The sequence below is a fragment of the Rousettus aegyptiacus genome, unplaced genomic scaffold (assembly GCF_014176215.1).
Source record: "Rousettus aegyptiacus isolate mRouAeg1 unplaced genomic scaffold, mRouAeg1.p scaffold_m13_p_14, whole genome shotgun sequence".
Classification (NCBI taxonomy): Eukaryota; Metazoa; Chordata; class Mammalia; order Chiroptera; family Pteropodidae; genus Rousettus; species Rousettus aegyptiacus.
The window spans coordinates 60,083,046-60,100,987 of NW_023416289.1; the positions used below are offsets into that span (position 1 = coordinate 60,083,046).

At 46.8% G+C, this 17,942-nt stretch overlaps 1 protein-coding gene across 5 annotated transcripts in view; it reads left to right on the plus strand.

The window, feature by feature from the left end:
- Positions 1-17,942, plus strand: part of TJP1 (tight junction protein 1) — a 147,775-nt gene that overhangs the window by 61,818 nt on the left and 68,015 nt on the right. Inside the window, exon 1 of one of the 5 annotated variants that reach the window (XM_016154893.2) lies at positions 14,782-15,193. The exons of the other annotated variants lie outside the window; for them this stretch is intronic. Within the exon in view, the coding sequence (XP_016010379.2) occupies positions 15,167-15,193 (27 nt within the window). The 5' untranslated portion in view covers positions 14,782-15,166. Of the gene's footprint in view, positions 1-14,781; positions 15,194-17,942 lie in introns of those variants that run through there. 5 annotated transcript variants of the gene reach the window in all.

A 17,942-nucleotide genomic window follows, 5' to 3' on the forward strand; every position in this document is an offset into this window, starting at 1 on the left:
GGATCCTGAAGACTGGGGTGGGGGAAGCACAAATCCCACAACGCGGCCCCAACGCAGGGCTGGGAAGCGGCGCCGTTTGTGTCTGGTGGACGCTGCTTACACTGCTGGCCCCATGGCCACTGTTGCTGTTTTACTCCGACTGCCGATGACACCCATGATCTGCAGGTCACCGAAACGGACCGTCCACTGTCACGTCACGCCCGGCAGGGACTTTAAGCGTATAGTCAGGGCGTTGGGACCTCGAGCCTTGCGTCTGGCTTTGGCCTGGCGTGCCGATGAGCTGTTGTGCTTTGTATCAATGCAGTTAAAATGTGAACGCTGAGAATATTCTGGTTATGTTTTCTAAGAATTCGGATATGACAATGAAAACGGTTGTAATAGCGATGTCAGCATGGCCCAGACCTCACGCGTGACCGGACGAGGGAGGTCGGTGACCAAGACAGAGCGCAGCACGGAGTCGAAGCTGGCGAGAAGGCCGGGGTGGTGCTGTCGGCCCAGGTGGTCGGGATGTCGGACTCCGTCCAAGGGCGCGCTGCCCGCCTGTCACCGCGTCACCGCCTTGCTCCATGACGCCGAGTGGGGCCGCGTTTGCTGACCCCGGCGTGCAGTCAGGTGCTCTCTGGGGGGCCTCCAAACCACGTGGGCCCCTCTGTCGGCCTCGGCCGCCCCCTGCTCCCCGCAGCTCAGCCCACGAGGGCCCAGATCCTGCACCTGCCGTCAGGACGTTTGATTTGGATATTGACGTTTCAGATCATCGTCTGACGTTTATGAAGATTGTAACGAGATCTCAGAAAACAGAAGCACAAAGGTTGTTGAAGCCTTGTCGTACTCGGCCTGCCTGTCTGCAGACCTGAACGCTGGAAGCGCCATCTGGGCTGCGATGTTCTCACCGAAGACACCGAAGTGGCCCTGGCGGCCGGATCCTGCCCCGGGCATGGCGCTCGTCAGGAGGAGCGCCAGCCGCGAGCCCAGCCGCGAGCAGCCTCTGCATGAAGTCGCGTGTGGTAAAAACGCGTGGTGGTAAAATGACTCATTTTCTGAAACGACTGCTTCCATTTTTTTTTTTTAAAGTCATCAGAAAAGGACAACTAAGTTAAACGGGACGTTCTCAACTAAACTAAAACATTGATCGCACAATTTCAAGTTACATCTTTGCTTTAAAACTGTTTTCCCCGAAAAACAGTTTAACGTTATCCATCACTTTGTCTACAAATGATAGACAAACTTAAATGTGAAGGGTAAAACTGCAGACCTTCTAGAAAAGAACATGACAGAAAACCCTCAAGGCTCAGAAGTGGGCCGAGACTCTCAGACGTGACACCGAGTGTGTCCCTGAGCGGAGGGGTTGGTAAGCTGGAACGCGTCAAAATTAACGGCATTAATTTTGGAAAAGAACCTGTCAAAAGGATGAGAAAACAAAGTAAAGACTGAGGGGAGAGTGTTTGCAGACTACATTTTCAACCAAGTCCTTTATGGGGACTATATAAAAAACTAAACTCAATAGTAAAAATCGGTCATCGTAGGAAATGGACAAAAAAACATAGACATTTCACTGAAGGGGACATGCAGGTGGTGAATAGGTATGTGCAAAGGTATTCGACATCAGTAGCTAGTACACACATGCACTTTTAAAGCACAATGAGGTATCATTACGTATCAAAAGGGCCCAAACGAAACACGGCGATAACGTTCATTGCCAGTAGGAGCATAAAATGGTACCGCATTCTGGACAGTATCTTGGCCGTTCCCTTCCAACTGAGAATGGGTTTATGACAGGACTCAGCACTTGAATTCTCAGGTGTTCATCCCAGAGAAACGAAGAGCTGTTTCTGTGCCAGGGTCTGGACACACATATTCATAGCAGTTTTAGTCGCGATCCCAACAACTGGAACCTGCTCGAATGTCCTCCAATGGGTGACGGTTAAACAGGCTGCGGTAACGTCCGCACATGGGCCGCTGCTCACCAGTACGAAGGAAGGAACCACTGACCGCAGCGATGTGGGTGAACCTCAGGGGAATCACGCTGAGGGATCCGTGTGCGGTACGAGGCCGTTTATGTGGTGATTCGTGAAGCAACATAGAGGCGGAGAGCAGGGTGCTGGTTGCTGGGGGTTCGGAATTGGGGAGAGGATGGGCGTGGCCAAAGGAGACGCCAGGAGAGAGTCACAGGTGGCGATCGGCGGTGGCACCCCACAACCACACACACACCACACACGCACCACAGACACACACACCACAGACATACCCCAAACACACACATACCACCCCCCCCACATACACCGCAGGGGTTTTGAGGTCACACTAGAGTTGTGTAAGATGGTAACATGGGAACGGGGAGCAGGGAGGAGGGCGGGTGACAGGAGCGTGGGACTTCCCTCCACTTTGCTCTGCAACTTCATGTGAATCTATAATTATATAAAAATAAACAATTTTCTTTAGAACAGTGGATGTTTTAGACGCGGGTGGCCTACGCGATGAATTCGTAGCCACGGACAACCCAATAGCCAATAAAAAATGTTTAAAAAAGAATCAAATTGCTCTATCAGAGGACAGAAAGAAACTTGAAAAAACATTATTTTTCTCACACATTGTTTACTTAGTCCTACTATTAATTACTACAGTTGCCACCATCAACTGGTTCTATTGTCTTGTTTAATAACATTAATGTAACAGAAGGAAATAACAGAGTAACATAATTTCCATATGCACCCATTCTTACGTTAAGCAGTGACGCACGTGTGTGTGCGCGTGTGTGTGTGTGTGTGGCTACGCATACTTTACTATTATCCCTTTTTGCCTGTTACTGCTGTGTCCTTGGCTGACTCTAAAAGTTGCCCATCCCAAGAACAGCGTCTCTTAACAATAGTGCAAGAAGCAGAGCTAGTGCGGGAAGCCTTGGCCCGTGGGCGGGGCCAGGAGGAGGAGCGCCCTCTGCTCCTATGTATCTCCTCCAAGTGCCCTCTGGACCCGGTGGGCGTGGGTCCCCCGGAAGCGAGCCTTCTGCTTTTAGTGCCATGTTTTAAATGTATTTATTCCTGAGTAATCCAAGCATGACATCACACAAGGAGTGACAGTAAGGTGTATGACGTAACAAAAAGAGTAATACCTGAATAGTGACTTAAAAGAAATTGTTTCTGGCACATAGTAAGAAAGAGATAATGTAACTATATGGTGACTAGATGAAGAATGAATGAATGAATGAATGAATGAGTGCGTGAGTGAACGAATGCTGTGTTGGCAAGTTTTCCCTTCCAGCCGACTGTGTAGACCGTCTCTACAGAAGGGATTAAGACTGGCATCTCTGGGCGTTGATCGTGTCTCCGAGCTGATATAGATTGGTCACATGGACAGGAATAGCATGTTTTGTGCTATTTCAGGCGCCAGTGCCTTGCCGCCCTCAGAACATCAGAGAAATGGATTTGGCTTTGTGAGAACGTTTTACACAGTCCAGAGTCAGGAAGCCACACCCTTCCAAAACACGCTCACGCGCGGGTTTGCACTCAGCGGGGCTTGTGTGTGTTTAGTTTGCCCAGCTTTTCTGAAACGTTTCATTCCACGTAACACGCGCTCTCGTACGGAAGTGTTAACCACACTTAAAATTAGAGCTTTTCATAGCAAAGCTATGTATATATTTGTACATAGCTTATAATATGTATACTATTGTATATGTATGTGTATATAATATGTCTCTTTCCAAAATTTGTAAGATCTGCAAGGAACCGCATCCCACGCTGGCCCCGTGCCATCAGGATGAAGAAGATCTTCAGCTTTTGACTGTTTAGATGACTGCGTTAGGTCTTAGAAGTCACCCAACCCCCAGGCCCCAGGGCGGCTCCCCACGGGACGCCCTCCCCTGCGCCCGTGAGAACGCATGTCCCAGAGGACCCTTCCCAGCATGCTCCCTCCGTGTTCTTTCTGATGCTTCGTTAGCCACAGGGAGCATTTGTTTTAGGGCCGGGCAGAACGCGCGCGGACCGCAGCTTCTCCTCTGCTCTTTGTCACCTTTTCAGAAAGGGGGGGTGTCACGTCAGGTGCCGGAGGTCGGAGGTGCTCCCCGAAGTCCTGGTTTCTGTGGCACCCTCCTCAGCCCAGCCACACGTCATCATGGGTCCCCTTTAGGTTTAGGTTCACAAATAATGAAGCTGCCAATTCTTCTTAGCTTTTAATTTTCGTTCTTCCCAAATACAGTCCTTAATGATTTCTTTGTGTTGTTTAAACCTTGTTGAATGACGTGAATTCTGAACCCATAGTCCCAAAAGGCGTTTGTAACATTTACTCTATAAGTTTGCTAATTCAAACTGGTATAAGATATACTCGTGCTTTAAAATGTACTCAGACGATATTGTACTGCACCTTTAAAAATATTAATGAAGAGGTTAACAAGTAAACGTGGGTGGCATGTGTGTGAACAGTAATTCCGATGAACTAAAAGCAGTGATGTTCGTCAAAAATCAAAGTATCAAATTAACTTTAGACTATTTCCAAATAAAGAGCTAGTGTGATGAAGAAACACTGAATTCACAAAAATGTTGAATTTTTCTTTAACAAGTTACAGGATTTTGCTAATGGTACTAAAATGAGCTATGCAGCCCTTGTGAGGATTGTCTTAAAGGTCTGTGATCGAGCTGAATTGGCCAACCATGAACTAAAATCCTTTAATATTTCCTTTTAGTAAAACATATACCGCGGCCGAAATACCCGTGGGCACCTCAATGACTTCTGCCTAGTGTTTTCTGGGGCGCCTCAAACACACTGATGACTCCTCGCGCGGGGGCCCAGCATTTGCGGGTGGCCGTCCTCCCTGGCGAAGAGGAGACGCGATTTGTTCTGAGTGCATGGGAGACAGCGCCCTCGAGGAGCGTGTCCCGGATGTGTTGCTGGGCAGCCCCAGCAGCGGCCCCCGCGGGGGCGGGGTCGACCCAGGAGTGGACGTGTGTCCCTGTGCCTTTGCGGCTGGGGCTGCAGGGTCATGTCAGGGAGCAGACCTGTCTGCCGGCCGTGCAGAGACTCTCTGCGGGGACCGGTCATTGGCGACCAGAGCCGGAGCCGCAGAACGCGCTGCCTGGCTCCTGCCCCCGTCCGTGTGCCGACCGACGACTTGGTTCTCCAGCCCGCGCTGTGTGCGCAAGTGGAGACGGCCTCCCTGATCCACTCTCTGCTCTCTTTCGAGCCCTTTCCCTGCACAGCATCTCCCCGGGGTGTGGCCCCGACTCAGACACCCGTGCCCCGCCCCCCCACCGAGAAGCTGACTCTGGCGTTTGTGGGCGCAGTCTCCCCGTAGGCCGAGCTTCTGTACGGCTTTGCCCTCCTGTGTAAACAGCTGCCCCAACACCCAGCGTCTTAAAAAACGATCGTGATTTCGCAGGCTAGCAGTTTGGGCTCAGATCAGCAGAGTAGGCCTTTCGCCGGACTGGCCTGGGCTTGTCGTGCTGAATTCCCTCTGTTACACGTCTGGGCCGGCGGCGGACTGCGGCCAGCGCGCTTCTCCACGTGCCCGCTGCAGCGGGAGAGTCCGCGCTTCTGCCCGTGGCGGGCTCGGGCCCGCGGCAGCCGGCGAGCGCAGACCCCAGGGCTCACGCTCGTGCCAGATTCGCCCCGTAACTAAAGCATCGCTGCCTCGATTCGCGGGGTGGAGAAGAAAGTGCCGCGTTTTGACGCGAGCTGCAGTGTCATGTGGGACGCGATGCGGCATCCAAACCACAGCAAGAATTTCTGACAGTTAATGAGAACCTACGTGACTTCGCTAACAGGAATGTTTTTGTTACTGCTTTTGTTGATTTTCGCATTAAAAATTTCAAATATACACCAATATTTAAACGTACCCCAAAGTAGGAAGAATAATAATACCATGGACTTCCCCTATGCCCATCACTCAGATTCACCGATTCTCGGTATTTTGCTGCATCTGCTGCCTTCGTTTTCAGTTTTTCTCCTTGCGAGTATTTTAAAGCTCAAGCCCCAAACGTCCTGCCCTTTCCACGTGCATCTCCTGTGGCCACAAGGCCAGTCCCGCTTCTTGGCATCATTGAACACACAGCCCATAACTCGTCTTCCCTACTTGTCTCAAAAGCATCTTCTGAAGACAGGTGGACGTGGGAAGGAGCCACCCGCGGGACGCCCACCGCAGCCCCGCCGGCCGCTTTGCTTTTTTTCTGTTGACTTGTTTAGAAAATGGTCACTTTTCCTGTATAGAAACTCCCACCCTCTGCATTTGTCCGGTTGCCTCTCTGTGGAGTTTAGTTTCCATCAGCATGTCCTGTGTTTGTTTGTGTAAGTCAGCCCTGTCCGCTGAACTTCATCTGGGCTCCACCCTGGGGACAGGCCCCCCGCCCCCAGCACTGCGGGCTTCCGGTTGCGTCCCTCGAGTGTTTGCTCGCCTAACGTGGATCAGTGGGTTGATCCACCCATGATCGTCTGAACCTGTTATTTCAGTACGTGTTACAAGAGGATGGCTCCCCCGTTCTGCCATTCGCTCCAGACATCTCAGCTGGAGGTCTTTTATGACCAACTCTCCCTCCTCAATGAGAGTTATTTGGTTACATGAAATAGACTTCATACAAAGTATATTCTTTCCTTTTGATTGACAGCTTACAAAGTAAGGAGTTGGTGCCCAGGTTGTTTCCGGGGCTGTTCAATAAGTAGTTGTTTTGGGGTTCTCTGGCTTACTCTCTTTTTCGTTATTGTGAATTCATGGGTTTTAGTTTAGGTATTCAGCTGAGTGTTTCAATCGACTGAAGGCTCACATTGTTTCATCTTTGGCCAGTCGCAGCTACTTGTTGTTGGCTTCTGTATCCCTTTGATTCTTTCTTATTCTTTGAGAACTTCCTTGCTTTCTGGAACAAAATATCCCAGGATTAGCTTGCATATTTCTGGCTGCAGACATGTAATCGGCCTTTGCTGGCTGGAGACCACAGCAGGGAAACTGGGGGAGCCTGTCGCTACCGAGTTTTCATTGTCTCTAGTCCTTTTCAATGGCAAGAGCTAGGAAATATATATACATTTTTTTTCTTAAAGATCTTTTTAAAAATTGTTATATTGAATTTTTAAAACACACATTACAAATGCAAAGTTTTTATTTAACTTCTTTGATTTTATACTTTTTTCTCTTTGTGCGGAAACAGAAAATCTCAGTTCCTAATGTTAATGTAAGCTAATATGTATTGATGTGTTAACTGATATGTAATGAGTGTAAAAACATAGAATGTCATCATTTTTAGCATACACTACATAGCATTGCTAACATGCATAGTATTAGCATTATTACTTTGAAATTGTTATACATGTAACTTTGAAGGTATTATGCACATAACGTGATAATGCTAATGTGATAAGTTATTTTATGTTAATAATGCTAATATATTAAATATACTACCATATTAGCTAATATACATATATAATAGCTAATTACTCAATACACTGATGATTATATAACACTTTTAGACTAGTTAATGCACACACACACATATGTATAACAGTTTCAAACTAATAAGGGTAGTATTATTACTAACACGTGACTGGGTGAAATTTAAGATTTCTCAGCAGTGCAGTTTCCCTTAGAATACATTATACTAAGAATATGCAGTCAGCACTTTGTTTTCTCTCTGTTAGCTCGCCAGCTTACTATGTATTTCCTTGCTTTAATTTGTTTTCCATTTTTACAGTTTTTTCTTCTTGATTTTATTTATTTCTTTAAAAACATGGGAAGCATTTTCATGTTTCCACAGTCAACACCGTGTTCTAGAACACACTGAGAGAAGTGTGCGTCGCTGCGTCCTCACCCCCTTCCAAGGGAACTAATTTCGTTTGTTCCTGGTCGTCCATCTAACGTTTCTTTTGCAAATATGTTTATATGTGTTATTCCTTTTAAAGCTAATTTTAAATATAAAAATAAATTTACCTCTATTTTAAATGGAGTTCCACTAACATTTCTATATTTTATCTATTTGTTTTAAAAGGCTATTATTATAAAAGTTTTATCACACATACACACACACACAGATACACAAACATTGTAAAAAAAATCCAAACATTATACAAAGACTATTATTATAAAAGTTTTATCTCTCTCTCTCACACACACACATTGATACACAAACATTGTAAAAAAGCCAGGAATACTCTGGGGGATCAGATCACACAGCTTCTTTTAAGAACTCTCTCTTTTTTAAATCTGTTGAGCTTGGCGCCGCCTGCCATCCGGGGAAAACAGACTCCAGCCTAAACTGGCTTCTTCTCATCTTCACTTACAGTTTTGAGGCTGAGCACATAGCCACAGTGGTCATTTCAGAAAGCTAGGTCTTAGGGAGAAAGTTCTGGTAAATGGTAAGAACTGTGAACGTCCAAGTTGACCCTGTGTGTTGTCGTCTGTGACTGTAGTTTACACTCAGCCTCATTCAAAGTTATGTTCAGAAACTTAAGAAAAGCCTAGCGGCTCAAAATTAACATGTCCAAATAGTTTTCATAAGCTTTGGAAAGGAGGCTGAATTGTCAAAAATGGAAGAATATTACAGAAATTCAAGATTTAAAATGGGCACAACTTGATACAGTTTAGATAACAAGGTTGTAACGATGTTACCTTTTTTAGTTTTTAAGGAACCTACCATAGTTGTGCAATTATTCAGGGAAGCCTGATGAAGAGTGTACTGGAACTTTTTCTACTGTCTTTGCAACTTTTCTGTAAAGCTAAAGCTATTCCTAAAAAAATTTTTCTCTCTCTCTTTCTCTCTCTCTTTCTCTCTCTCTGACACACACACACACACACACACACCCCAGACTAAAAAGGCCTAGAGTGCATTTAATACAAAAGGGTATGTACAGAACGTCAACAAATGGATAAGAGAAATAACCTAACAGATGAAAACAGGAAATGAAATAAACAGGCAAGCAATATGCCATTTTTGTCTAATGGTATATCGCTTTTGTCAGATGGGCCAAAATGTCAAAGATTAACATCATCAAGTGTTCCAGCGAGTGGGGAGCAGGGCGAGCTGGTCGCTGTTCTTGGGGGACAAGCTGACAGCATCTGTTAACATCCTTATGTTAAATAAGACTCAGAAAATTCCCTTTTGGATTTCACTTCTGAAGAAATAGTTGCGGACGTGCACAGAGGTTTTCCACAACTTATAAGGGTTTTAGTTACAATGTTCTAGTGTCAAAATCATTTTAGTTAAACCATGGTGCATCTCTATTATGGAATACTAGATAGCCATTTTAAAATGCTGACGTAGATTTTCATTGTATGACATAATGTCCAAGACAAAAACATTAAGTTAAAAAAAATCATAAAATAGTAAATGTAGTCTGTCATTTGTTTTTTAAAAAAATGATATATTTTTATATCTACACATACACATGTCTCTCTCCTCCCTCCGTTTATATATACGTGTAAAAAAAAAAAACAACCAAGAAAGTGATACGGAAATATACTCTCTGTGTACTATATATGCTGTCGAGTCAGCTCCGACTTCTGGCGGCCTCACGAAGCAATGGCGTCCACAGTGCTCCGTCCTCGACGGCCCCGGGCAGCTCCTGCAGACTCAGCCAACGGCTGCGTTCGTGGAGTCAGTCCATCTCAGGTTTGGTCTTCCTCTTTTCCTGCTGCCTGTTCCCGGCATCGTTTCCGGGGAGCCCTGCCTTGTCACCATGCGCCCAAAGTAGGACCGCCTCGGTTTTGTCATGTTTGCCAGCAGCAACGTTTCAGGCTTGATTTAATCTAGGCTCCACCACCCATTCGTCTTCCTCGTGGTCCAGGGTGCGTGCAGGGCGCTCTCCTCCGACACCATGTTTCAGATGAGTCAGCCTTTCCCGTCAGCCTCCTTCATGTCCGTACACAGTCCACAGAGACTGGGATGCGAGGGTGCGGGTGATCGTAGCCCTGGTCTGCAGCGACACGTCCTTGCCCTTCCTGACTGTGCCCTTGCTGCCCTTCCGAGTCCGAGTCTTCTGCCCTCTTAGCTGCCGTCTCTGTTTGCCGATGACTGAGCCAAGGAAGCCAAATCTGGGACAGTTTCAGCGTCTTCATTGTCTGTGTTAAAGCTGTGTCTTTTTTTTTTTTTTTTTTTTTGCATTCGTGGGTCCTGTCATCTTGCTGTTCAGATGCAGTCTGCTTTGGCATTTCTTTGGCTTTCATCAGAAGTTGTATCGAGTCGTGGCCGCTTTCTGCCAGTGGGATGTATCCTCTAGATAAGTTTAAATACCAGTATCCCTGGGGAGCGGGGGTGGGGGCGACACGGTCCAGTTGGACTGTTAAAAACCAGCTGTTGCTTGAGCCTTTCGTGGAAGGAATGTGTTGCTGTGTTAGTGGTGAAGTTAGGGGGGAAGGAGATGCAGACGGCCTGGGCACGCGTGGCAAATGGGGGCCTGGAGGTGACGGAGGATGCTTGGGAAGCTGGTCACAGCCGACAGAACCCAAAGGAGAGGAGGACTCAGAGCTGTCCAGCGCCAAATGAACACGTGGGCCCCTTCGTTCAAAAGGCAGAACGAGGCACCCTTAAAGGTACACGTAATTTTACCATTCACCTTTTACCGTGCAATGCCAATTTTAAATACAGAGATCAGAACGTTTAACTCAAATGAGGAATCAATTAAATTACAGAGTTTATAGTTCACATCTTGTCCCTGCGTTTGTCCCTCAAGCTGGACAGAAGAGACAAGCACAACCAGACTCAGAAAAGAGGGGAGGAGAGGACCCCAGTCCCAAGCGGGAACCTGCAGGGGGACCACCCCAGGGCCTGGGGGGAGAGGGGAAGCGCAGTCAGTCGCAGCGCCCTGGGGGTCCCACTCACCTGCAGGGCCAACCAGGACACCCTCACTGGGGACAGGGTCTGGGGAAGTCGAGCTCTGGACTTGGTGACCAGCCCTAGTAGAGGGTCACCACCGAGGACCCTGACTTAAACCTCATGCCTGGACAGCTTGGTACCCACACGGGGGCCGGGTGAGAGGTTCACCTCCACCAAGATGTGGCCCCCAGTCAGCTCCCACCGGCCGGGGAGTGGCGCCGCCCACGATGCTGTGGGTTCACACACCTGGCCCCAAACCTGCCCAGGGTGATGGAGAGGGAGCTGGGGGAGGGCGCAGGCCGCAGGGCGCAGGGCGCAGGGCGCAGGCCCACGTGGAACCTGCGGACCTGTCGCACAGGGAGCAGCAATCCCCCAGTGGAAAGGAGGCCGCAGGCGGCTCTGCGGGACCCTGCGGACCCTGCTTGCCCGCACAGGGCCCCGGAGCGCGCGTTCACACACCTGTGCCGGCGGCGGCCCTCGGGGTGGCCCGGGACGGTCGAGGGGGCGTTGTTTGTTTTCCTTGCTCTGTTTCTGAGGTGGGAGACACTACAGAAAGCTCGAATTCTAAGAGATGGGCTCCTTTAGCTGAGAGAGGATGAAGATGATCACGAGAAGCACAAAGCACCTGGCGGGCCTGCCCCCCAGACGGCCACGCCAAGTGGGGTGGGGGGTGCGGGAGAGGAGAGAAGCAGGCAGAGCCTGGGACAGGGGCCGGTGTCCCGTCTGCGTGTCCCATCGGGTGGGAAGGGGGAGAGGAGTTTTCAGTCCTTTATTTCCGTTTTCTCTATGAAGCATCAGCTTGGTGGGGGCGGGGTCTTTGAGGGATCATTAGGGGAGCATAGGATGGGGACAGGCCGGGGGCAGGTGCTCGGAGGTGAGTCAGACCCTGGGCCTGCCAGTCTGGCTGGAGTCACAGATGCCGTGGAATTACGGGGCTTCCAGTTGGCCTGCTCATGGCATCCTGGACCCTGAAAAGAGAACCATCATCTTGCCTTGAGGGGGGTTAAGGGTGTCCCCACTTTTCTATTAGGGGGAACTCTCAGGAAGGACTGTTCTTTATTCAGAACTGAATAAAAAATGACTTGTCTTTAGTGTTTACATGTCCTTTTAAAAAATGAGAAGATGCTGCCGATAGTAACAGTCTTCTGGTATTTTTTTTATTGTGATAAATGATAAAATGTACATACTGCAAAATTTGCTATTTTAACCATCCTTAGGTGCATAATTCGTAATGTTTGTTTTTAAATGTTTTCACATTGCAAAATAAAATAAAATGTTGGTAATCTCATATTGTACCCCTAAGATGTTTCTTTGAAATTTTATCAGCGGAATCTATAAGCTTTATGAGACTTAAAAGCTCTTCCTTGTTTAATGTTGTTATATGACTTTCCTGGCAGAGGAAAATTCTGAAGTAATTTATATAATTTCTAAACATATGGCATAGGAGTGAGATTAGGATGAATTTTTTTTGTTATAATGCTTTGATAAAGTTCTAATTCTGGTATTTTGTATATATATTCTCTTTCATGACATTATCAAGAGTCACGTTCTGTCAGTGATATCATACTTCCTCTTTGCATTTAGCATAAACTCATAGCCCATACCAAAAACAACATAAATATGCTGTTCTAAGGATCTTTTTGTAATGGAAACATACATATAAGACATAAACATAAAATGTGTGGTATAGTTGTCCATTCGGTCAAGGCTCTTTCAATAAATAGTTTATTCTAAGATTAATAAAGATTTTGCACACATGGTGGGGTTTTTTTTTTTTTCACTTTTTTTTTTTTTCATTCTGAGCCGCAGACACCAAAAATCCCACAGGAAGTTGTCTTTGTAAGTGTTGTGGTTTTTCAGTTTCCTGTTCAGTTTTCATTAGATGAATAAGATAAATCTGTACAATCGAGATTCTTGGTTAAACTTTATTGTAACTCTAAATGAGAATCTCAAATTTGTTTGTATTTCTTCCCACCTAGAAGATCTAAAGGGGCTTTAACACGTCAGCATTAAAGTTGTGGTATAATTTGATATATTTTTTTGGTGTTCAGTAGATAAACTATTCATTGTTAACGGGGCAGCTATTTGAAAGCATGCTTTATGCTTTCTACTTCTTATGAAAGCGTCTTCCCCTGAATAAACCTTAGTAATGGATAAATTAGTTTTTGATAAGTGTTTTACCATTATTTTTTAAATGACAAAAACTTTCTCTTGTTTCTTTGGAAGAAAGGAAATAGACATAAAACATTTTATATGGTTTAATTTAGATACTATAAGTAACATTGAAAAAGATTTAAAGGATACTGTGTTTGTTGAAATATTAGTGTAATTTTAATGTAATTTTTAAAGCATAATATTCTCAAGGTAAAATTTTCTTGCTCAATTTCATTATTTTTTGAACCATGGCAAACGTAAAACTAAAACCGTAATTAGATAGAGTAGATCTTCGACAGATCATTGTAATCTAACATTTAAATTATACAGGGGAGACTTGATGAAAAGTGACAGATGAGGACGAAGGAAAGGTTTCAGTGCATTTGTAGGTGACGTCTCTGGTTCAGGAGCTGTCAAAGACCATACACTTCCTTCTAGGCATGCGATACCAATTGCACATCTTATTAAATGGTAAGAGCAATAAAGATAAAGTGAAAATTCTTCCACAACCACCATTTAAAATTAAATATCTCTCAAATTTTAAAAAATAGCATTCACTGTGAGGAAATTTAAGATTACATTTCTTAAAGGGATAATAATGCCTTGTCCAAAAACAAAGATGTTACACACAACAATTTCCATGCAGGGGGAAAACAAAGGAAAAAATAAGGCTTTGATTTGCAGAATGTATTTTTCTAGGTCAGGTATCTTTAGGTTGCAAAATGTACGGTACTTTGAAATCTTAATTGATATTCATGTGTGATATGTGGAGATTTTGTGGTTAAGATAAATTTGATCTCATGCACTTGAGTTCTAAAGCGAAAGCCATCGTTTAAAACTTGATGTTCATGCTTTTTTCCATTTCTTGTGTGCCTCGTGTGGCACTATACTAGGCGCTTTAAGGATGCTATCATTTAACCTTACCGAGAACGTGTGACGTATATTTTACAAAGTGTAGATAATGTTTCTTGCGTATTCCCTGGTGTTTAGCAAAGCCATCGCCATCGTGGGAAGTTTGTAGTGGCTGATGAAACCGGATAGCGAACTGACCGTTTTTACATCCTTTTTCCCCAGAGCGAGCTGGAGGAACTGGGTTTAGAAATGCAAGAGAGCCTGACTTCTCATTCACCATTAAGAATTTCAGCATTATCGATGCCAAAAAAATATTTCTAAGATCCCTGTCTAGTGGGGCTGAAGAAAGAGACTTTGGATGTATCTTGAGGCCTAATGTGGGTGAGCCAGGTCGCTTGGGTGTTTCTCAGGCCGCCTGCCCACAGAGCCCATGACCGCGTCACCCGTTTTAGGTAGGTCAGTTGGTTTGTGGAGAATGAGCGCGATTATTTTGACCCCGTTAGCAGCTCCTCAGAGATGAGAGCCAGGATGGGCGTTACGGGAAAACGCGTCCTGCCTTCAGCGGGCAGGAGGGCCCAGGCCCCGCCATTGTCCACCGGGTCGGCGACGGGTGGCGGGGTACGTGCCGGAGCCGCCTCCCGCGTGGGCTGATCCGGCGCGGCCCGTCGAGGACAAAGCGGACAGGTCTCTCGTAGAACCCAAAGACGATGGGTGCACAGGAGCTTGCTCCTTGGGGGCGACTTCCGCCAGACCTGTGATAAAAACGAACGGGAAGCCTCGCACGCCAGCGGAAACGCTGCCTTCCTAGTTACTTCGGAAACTGGGCTTTTCCTTCCGTGACTGGGGCGGACCCGGGAGGAAGCGGGCCCCGGCCGCTCGCCCCGCCCCGGCTGTGGCCCCGCCCACGCCGGGCCCCGCCCCGCTCTGGCCCCGCCCACGCCGGGCCCCGCCCACGCCGGCCGGGCATGCTCAGTGGGCCGGGCCGGCCCGGCAGGTCTGTGCGGCCGCCCGCGGTTCCGCGCCGGCTCAGCCCGCTGACGCCGCGTCCCTGTCCCGCGGCTTGTTCCAGGGGAGCCGGGACCGAAGCTGGCCTCTGGGGGGCCGCCGGGCGGGCTGCGAGAGCGCCGGGGGGCTGAGCGAGGCCGCGGGCGCGGACAGGCGCTTACTGGGCGCGCCCGGGGGCCGAGACCCGGGCGGGGCGGGCGTTCCCGGACTTTTGTCCGAGTTGAGTCCCCTCCCCGTGGGCCGGGCCTCCGCGGCCGCCCCCGCCCCCGGCCCCGCTCGCTCCCGGGCGCTGCTGGTCCGGGCGGTGGCGTGAGGCGCCGGCGGCTGCGGCGCGCAGTTCGGGTCCGAGGAGCCTCGCGCGGCGCTGCAGAGACAAGATGTCCGCCAGGGCCGCGGCCGCCAAGGTGAGCGCCCTCGCGGGGGCCGGGCCGGGGCCGGGGCTGGGACCGGGGCTGAGGACCGGGGCTGGGACCGGGGCTGAGGACCGGGGCTGAGGGCCGGGGCCGGGGCCGGGGCCGGGGCCGGGGCCGAGGGCCGGGGGCTGAGGGCCGGGGCCGGGCGCTAGGCGCTGGGCGCTGAGGGCCGGGGCTGGGGGCCGCGGACCCGAGCGGGGCCGGGGGCGCGCCGCCGTCCCGGGCAGGTGCAGCGCTGCCCGCGTCGGACCCCGGCTTCGCGGCGCGGCGGGCGGGGTCGCGCAACAGGTCCCGCGCCGCGGAGCTCGGCGTCGGCGGGCGGTGCGGGCCGCGGGCGGGGCGGCCTCCGGCTCCCCGGTAGCCGCCGCGTCAGGAGGAGTGGTTGGTGCCCGGTGAAACCGTGTAGTTTCGATCTGATGTCACTCTCCGTGGTATGCGCGCGCCAGCGATAAGACGGGGACAGTAAAACACTCGGCTTAAGCGTACCAGGTCGGAATTTTTTTCCGCCCGGCATTACTTAAGGTAACGTTGAAAAAACTAAACCCCTCAACACTTTTTAGTAGTTTAATTTGAGTTAAACTTCCAGAACTAACCCAAAATACCTCTATTAATGGACTGGAAGATGAACTCTGAAAAATGAGCAAAGATCTGTGGATTCAGCAACAAAGTAACACTTTTACCTATTAATATTTTCCATGCGCTTTGAAGTATTGTGCCATTTTTTCAGTGCTCTGAACCCGGCTTGTATATTACATCAGAAAGCCGAAGTTCCTATAAATCAGTTAAAATCCTCCTTTTGTACATTTTGATCTTTCTCATCATAAAGCAGTGCCTGTTCGTTTAACAGTTACAGGAATCCAGAAATGTAAAGAGTAAATCCACACCCCCCCCATTAAAAATCATTACTTGAAACCATATCGAAGTACTTCAGCAGGTTGTAGTTTTGTGTATTTTTCTGTTAGAAATGTTTATTCATAGTATTTGGGAGTTGGTCTAACATGGCTCTGAAGTTTCTGAACTGAGGACCTTGTTCTCTGGCTGGCAGAAGTTAGCCGGTACATTTAGTAGTGAATAGTTCCTTTTAAGGAATATAGTATTTTCTCTAAGAAGACTTTAATTTGTATCTTTTTGACTTTATGTTGATGGAGAACAGCCGAAAGATAAAACATGATCCAATGACTTAGAAAAAAAGGCAAAATTTTGCTTTGATTTTAAAATAAGCTCACATTATTTACCTTTTGTGGGACTTTTTTTTGTAAGAGGAAAGGCTTTGTTTCCATGTTACACAGAATGTCACTTTGTTCCTGATGTGTAATCTCCATTACTTGATATCCAAGACAACACAGTTTTGAAAGGTTATTTCAAGACTGGAGAAAAATAAGTTTTTAGTGGATTACCATACTAAGATGATTTGGGAGGAGTAATACTTTTTCTCCTGAATTATGGTAATGAGATTTTATGGCATATTGAAAACCATCACAAGTTAAATATTGTCTTGTAGGGAAATTTTCATTCTTAAATATTTATGAGTAAAATGTGAGTTGAAAGCCTTTATTTTTTTGAATGCTGTATCATGAAGCTACCACAAAATCTTATGTAGAGCAAGGCAGACTTTAAAATATAGGTGAAATGAAATAATATTCAGCCATGTATTATCGTCATATTTAATTTTTTGAGGTGATTAAAATGCTTACTAAGTGCCAGGATCTGTACTCAGTACTTAAATATGATATTACCCCCCACCCTCAGTTTAAAAAAAGAAAAAGACACTTTAATTTTGCAGCTTGCCTTTTTGTTTTCAGCTTAGTAGTTTGTAGAGCTCTTCTCCAAACTAATACCTTTGATTCTGTGTTCTTTGTAATGGTTGAATAGTTTTCTGTTCCATGAATGTGCTGTGGATCATTATTGCCTTATTGATAGACATTTAACTTGTTTCCAGGATTTTGCTGTTGTAATAAGTAGCATTATATTTTTATATCTGTGCATTTATATCGTATTACAATATGTCAGATTCTTAAAAATGGAATTTCTGGGTCAAAGGGTGTATCCATTTAAAATTCTAATAAATATCACTAACTCTCCAAAAAGATCATATTTAAGAACAACTATAACAGTTGTTGGTAAATTACCAGAATTTTAAAGAAGGACATAAAATAATACCTGAATAAATGAAATGAGGTAATATACTTTCTGGATGTGGGAGAGAGTCAGTACTGTAGAATATACCAGTTTTCCCCATTTGGTGTATAAATGTAATACAATTTCAAGTAGAATCCTAGTGTGATATTATAGAAAATCTGATGTTGATGAGAAAGATTATCTGATAAAATAAATGAAGGATAGCCACGAAATTTTGGAAAACGAAAGGCCCTGTCAGAATCTAATGTGTTATAAATCCTGAGTAATTTAAAGCAGTCGTCAGCCAGGAATGGACAATGGAACCACAGAGTCCAGAAACATCTCTGGGTTTTTGAGCTGTCAGTGATTATGATCATCAGCATTTAATGTGTCAGATACTGTTCTGAGTGCTCACCATGAATGAGCTGATTTAATTCTTAGAGTAGCCCCATGAGTGAGCTCTACTCGTCCCACTTTATGGATGGGGAAATTAAAACAGAGAGATAAAAGTAATATGCCTAAATCACTTAGTCAGCAGTAGGGAAAATTAGCACATGATAAGAGTAACATTGTAGATTATTGGAAAAAGGATGGGTTATTCAGTAAATAGTGCTGGGACCGT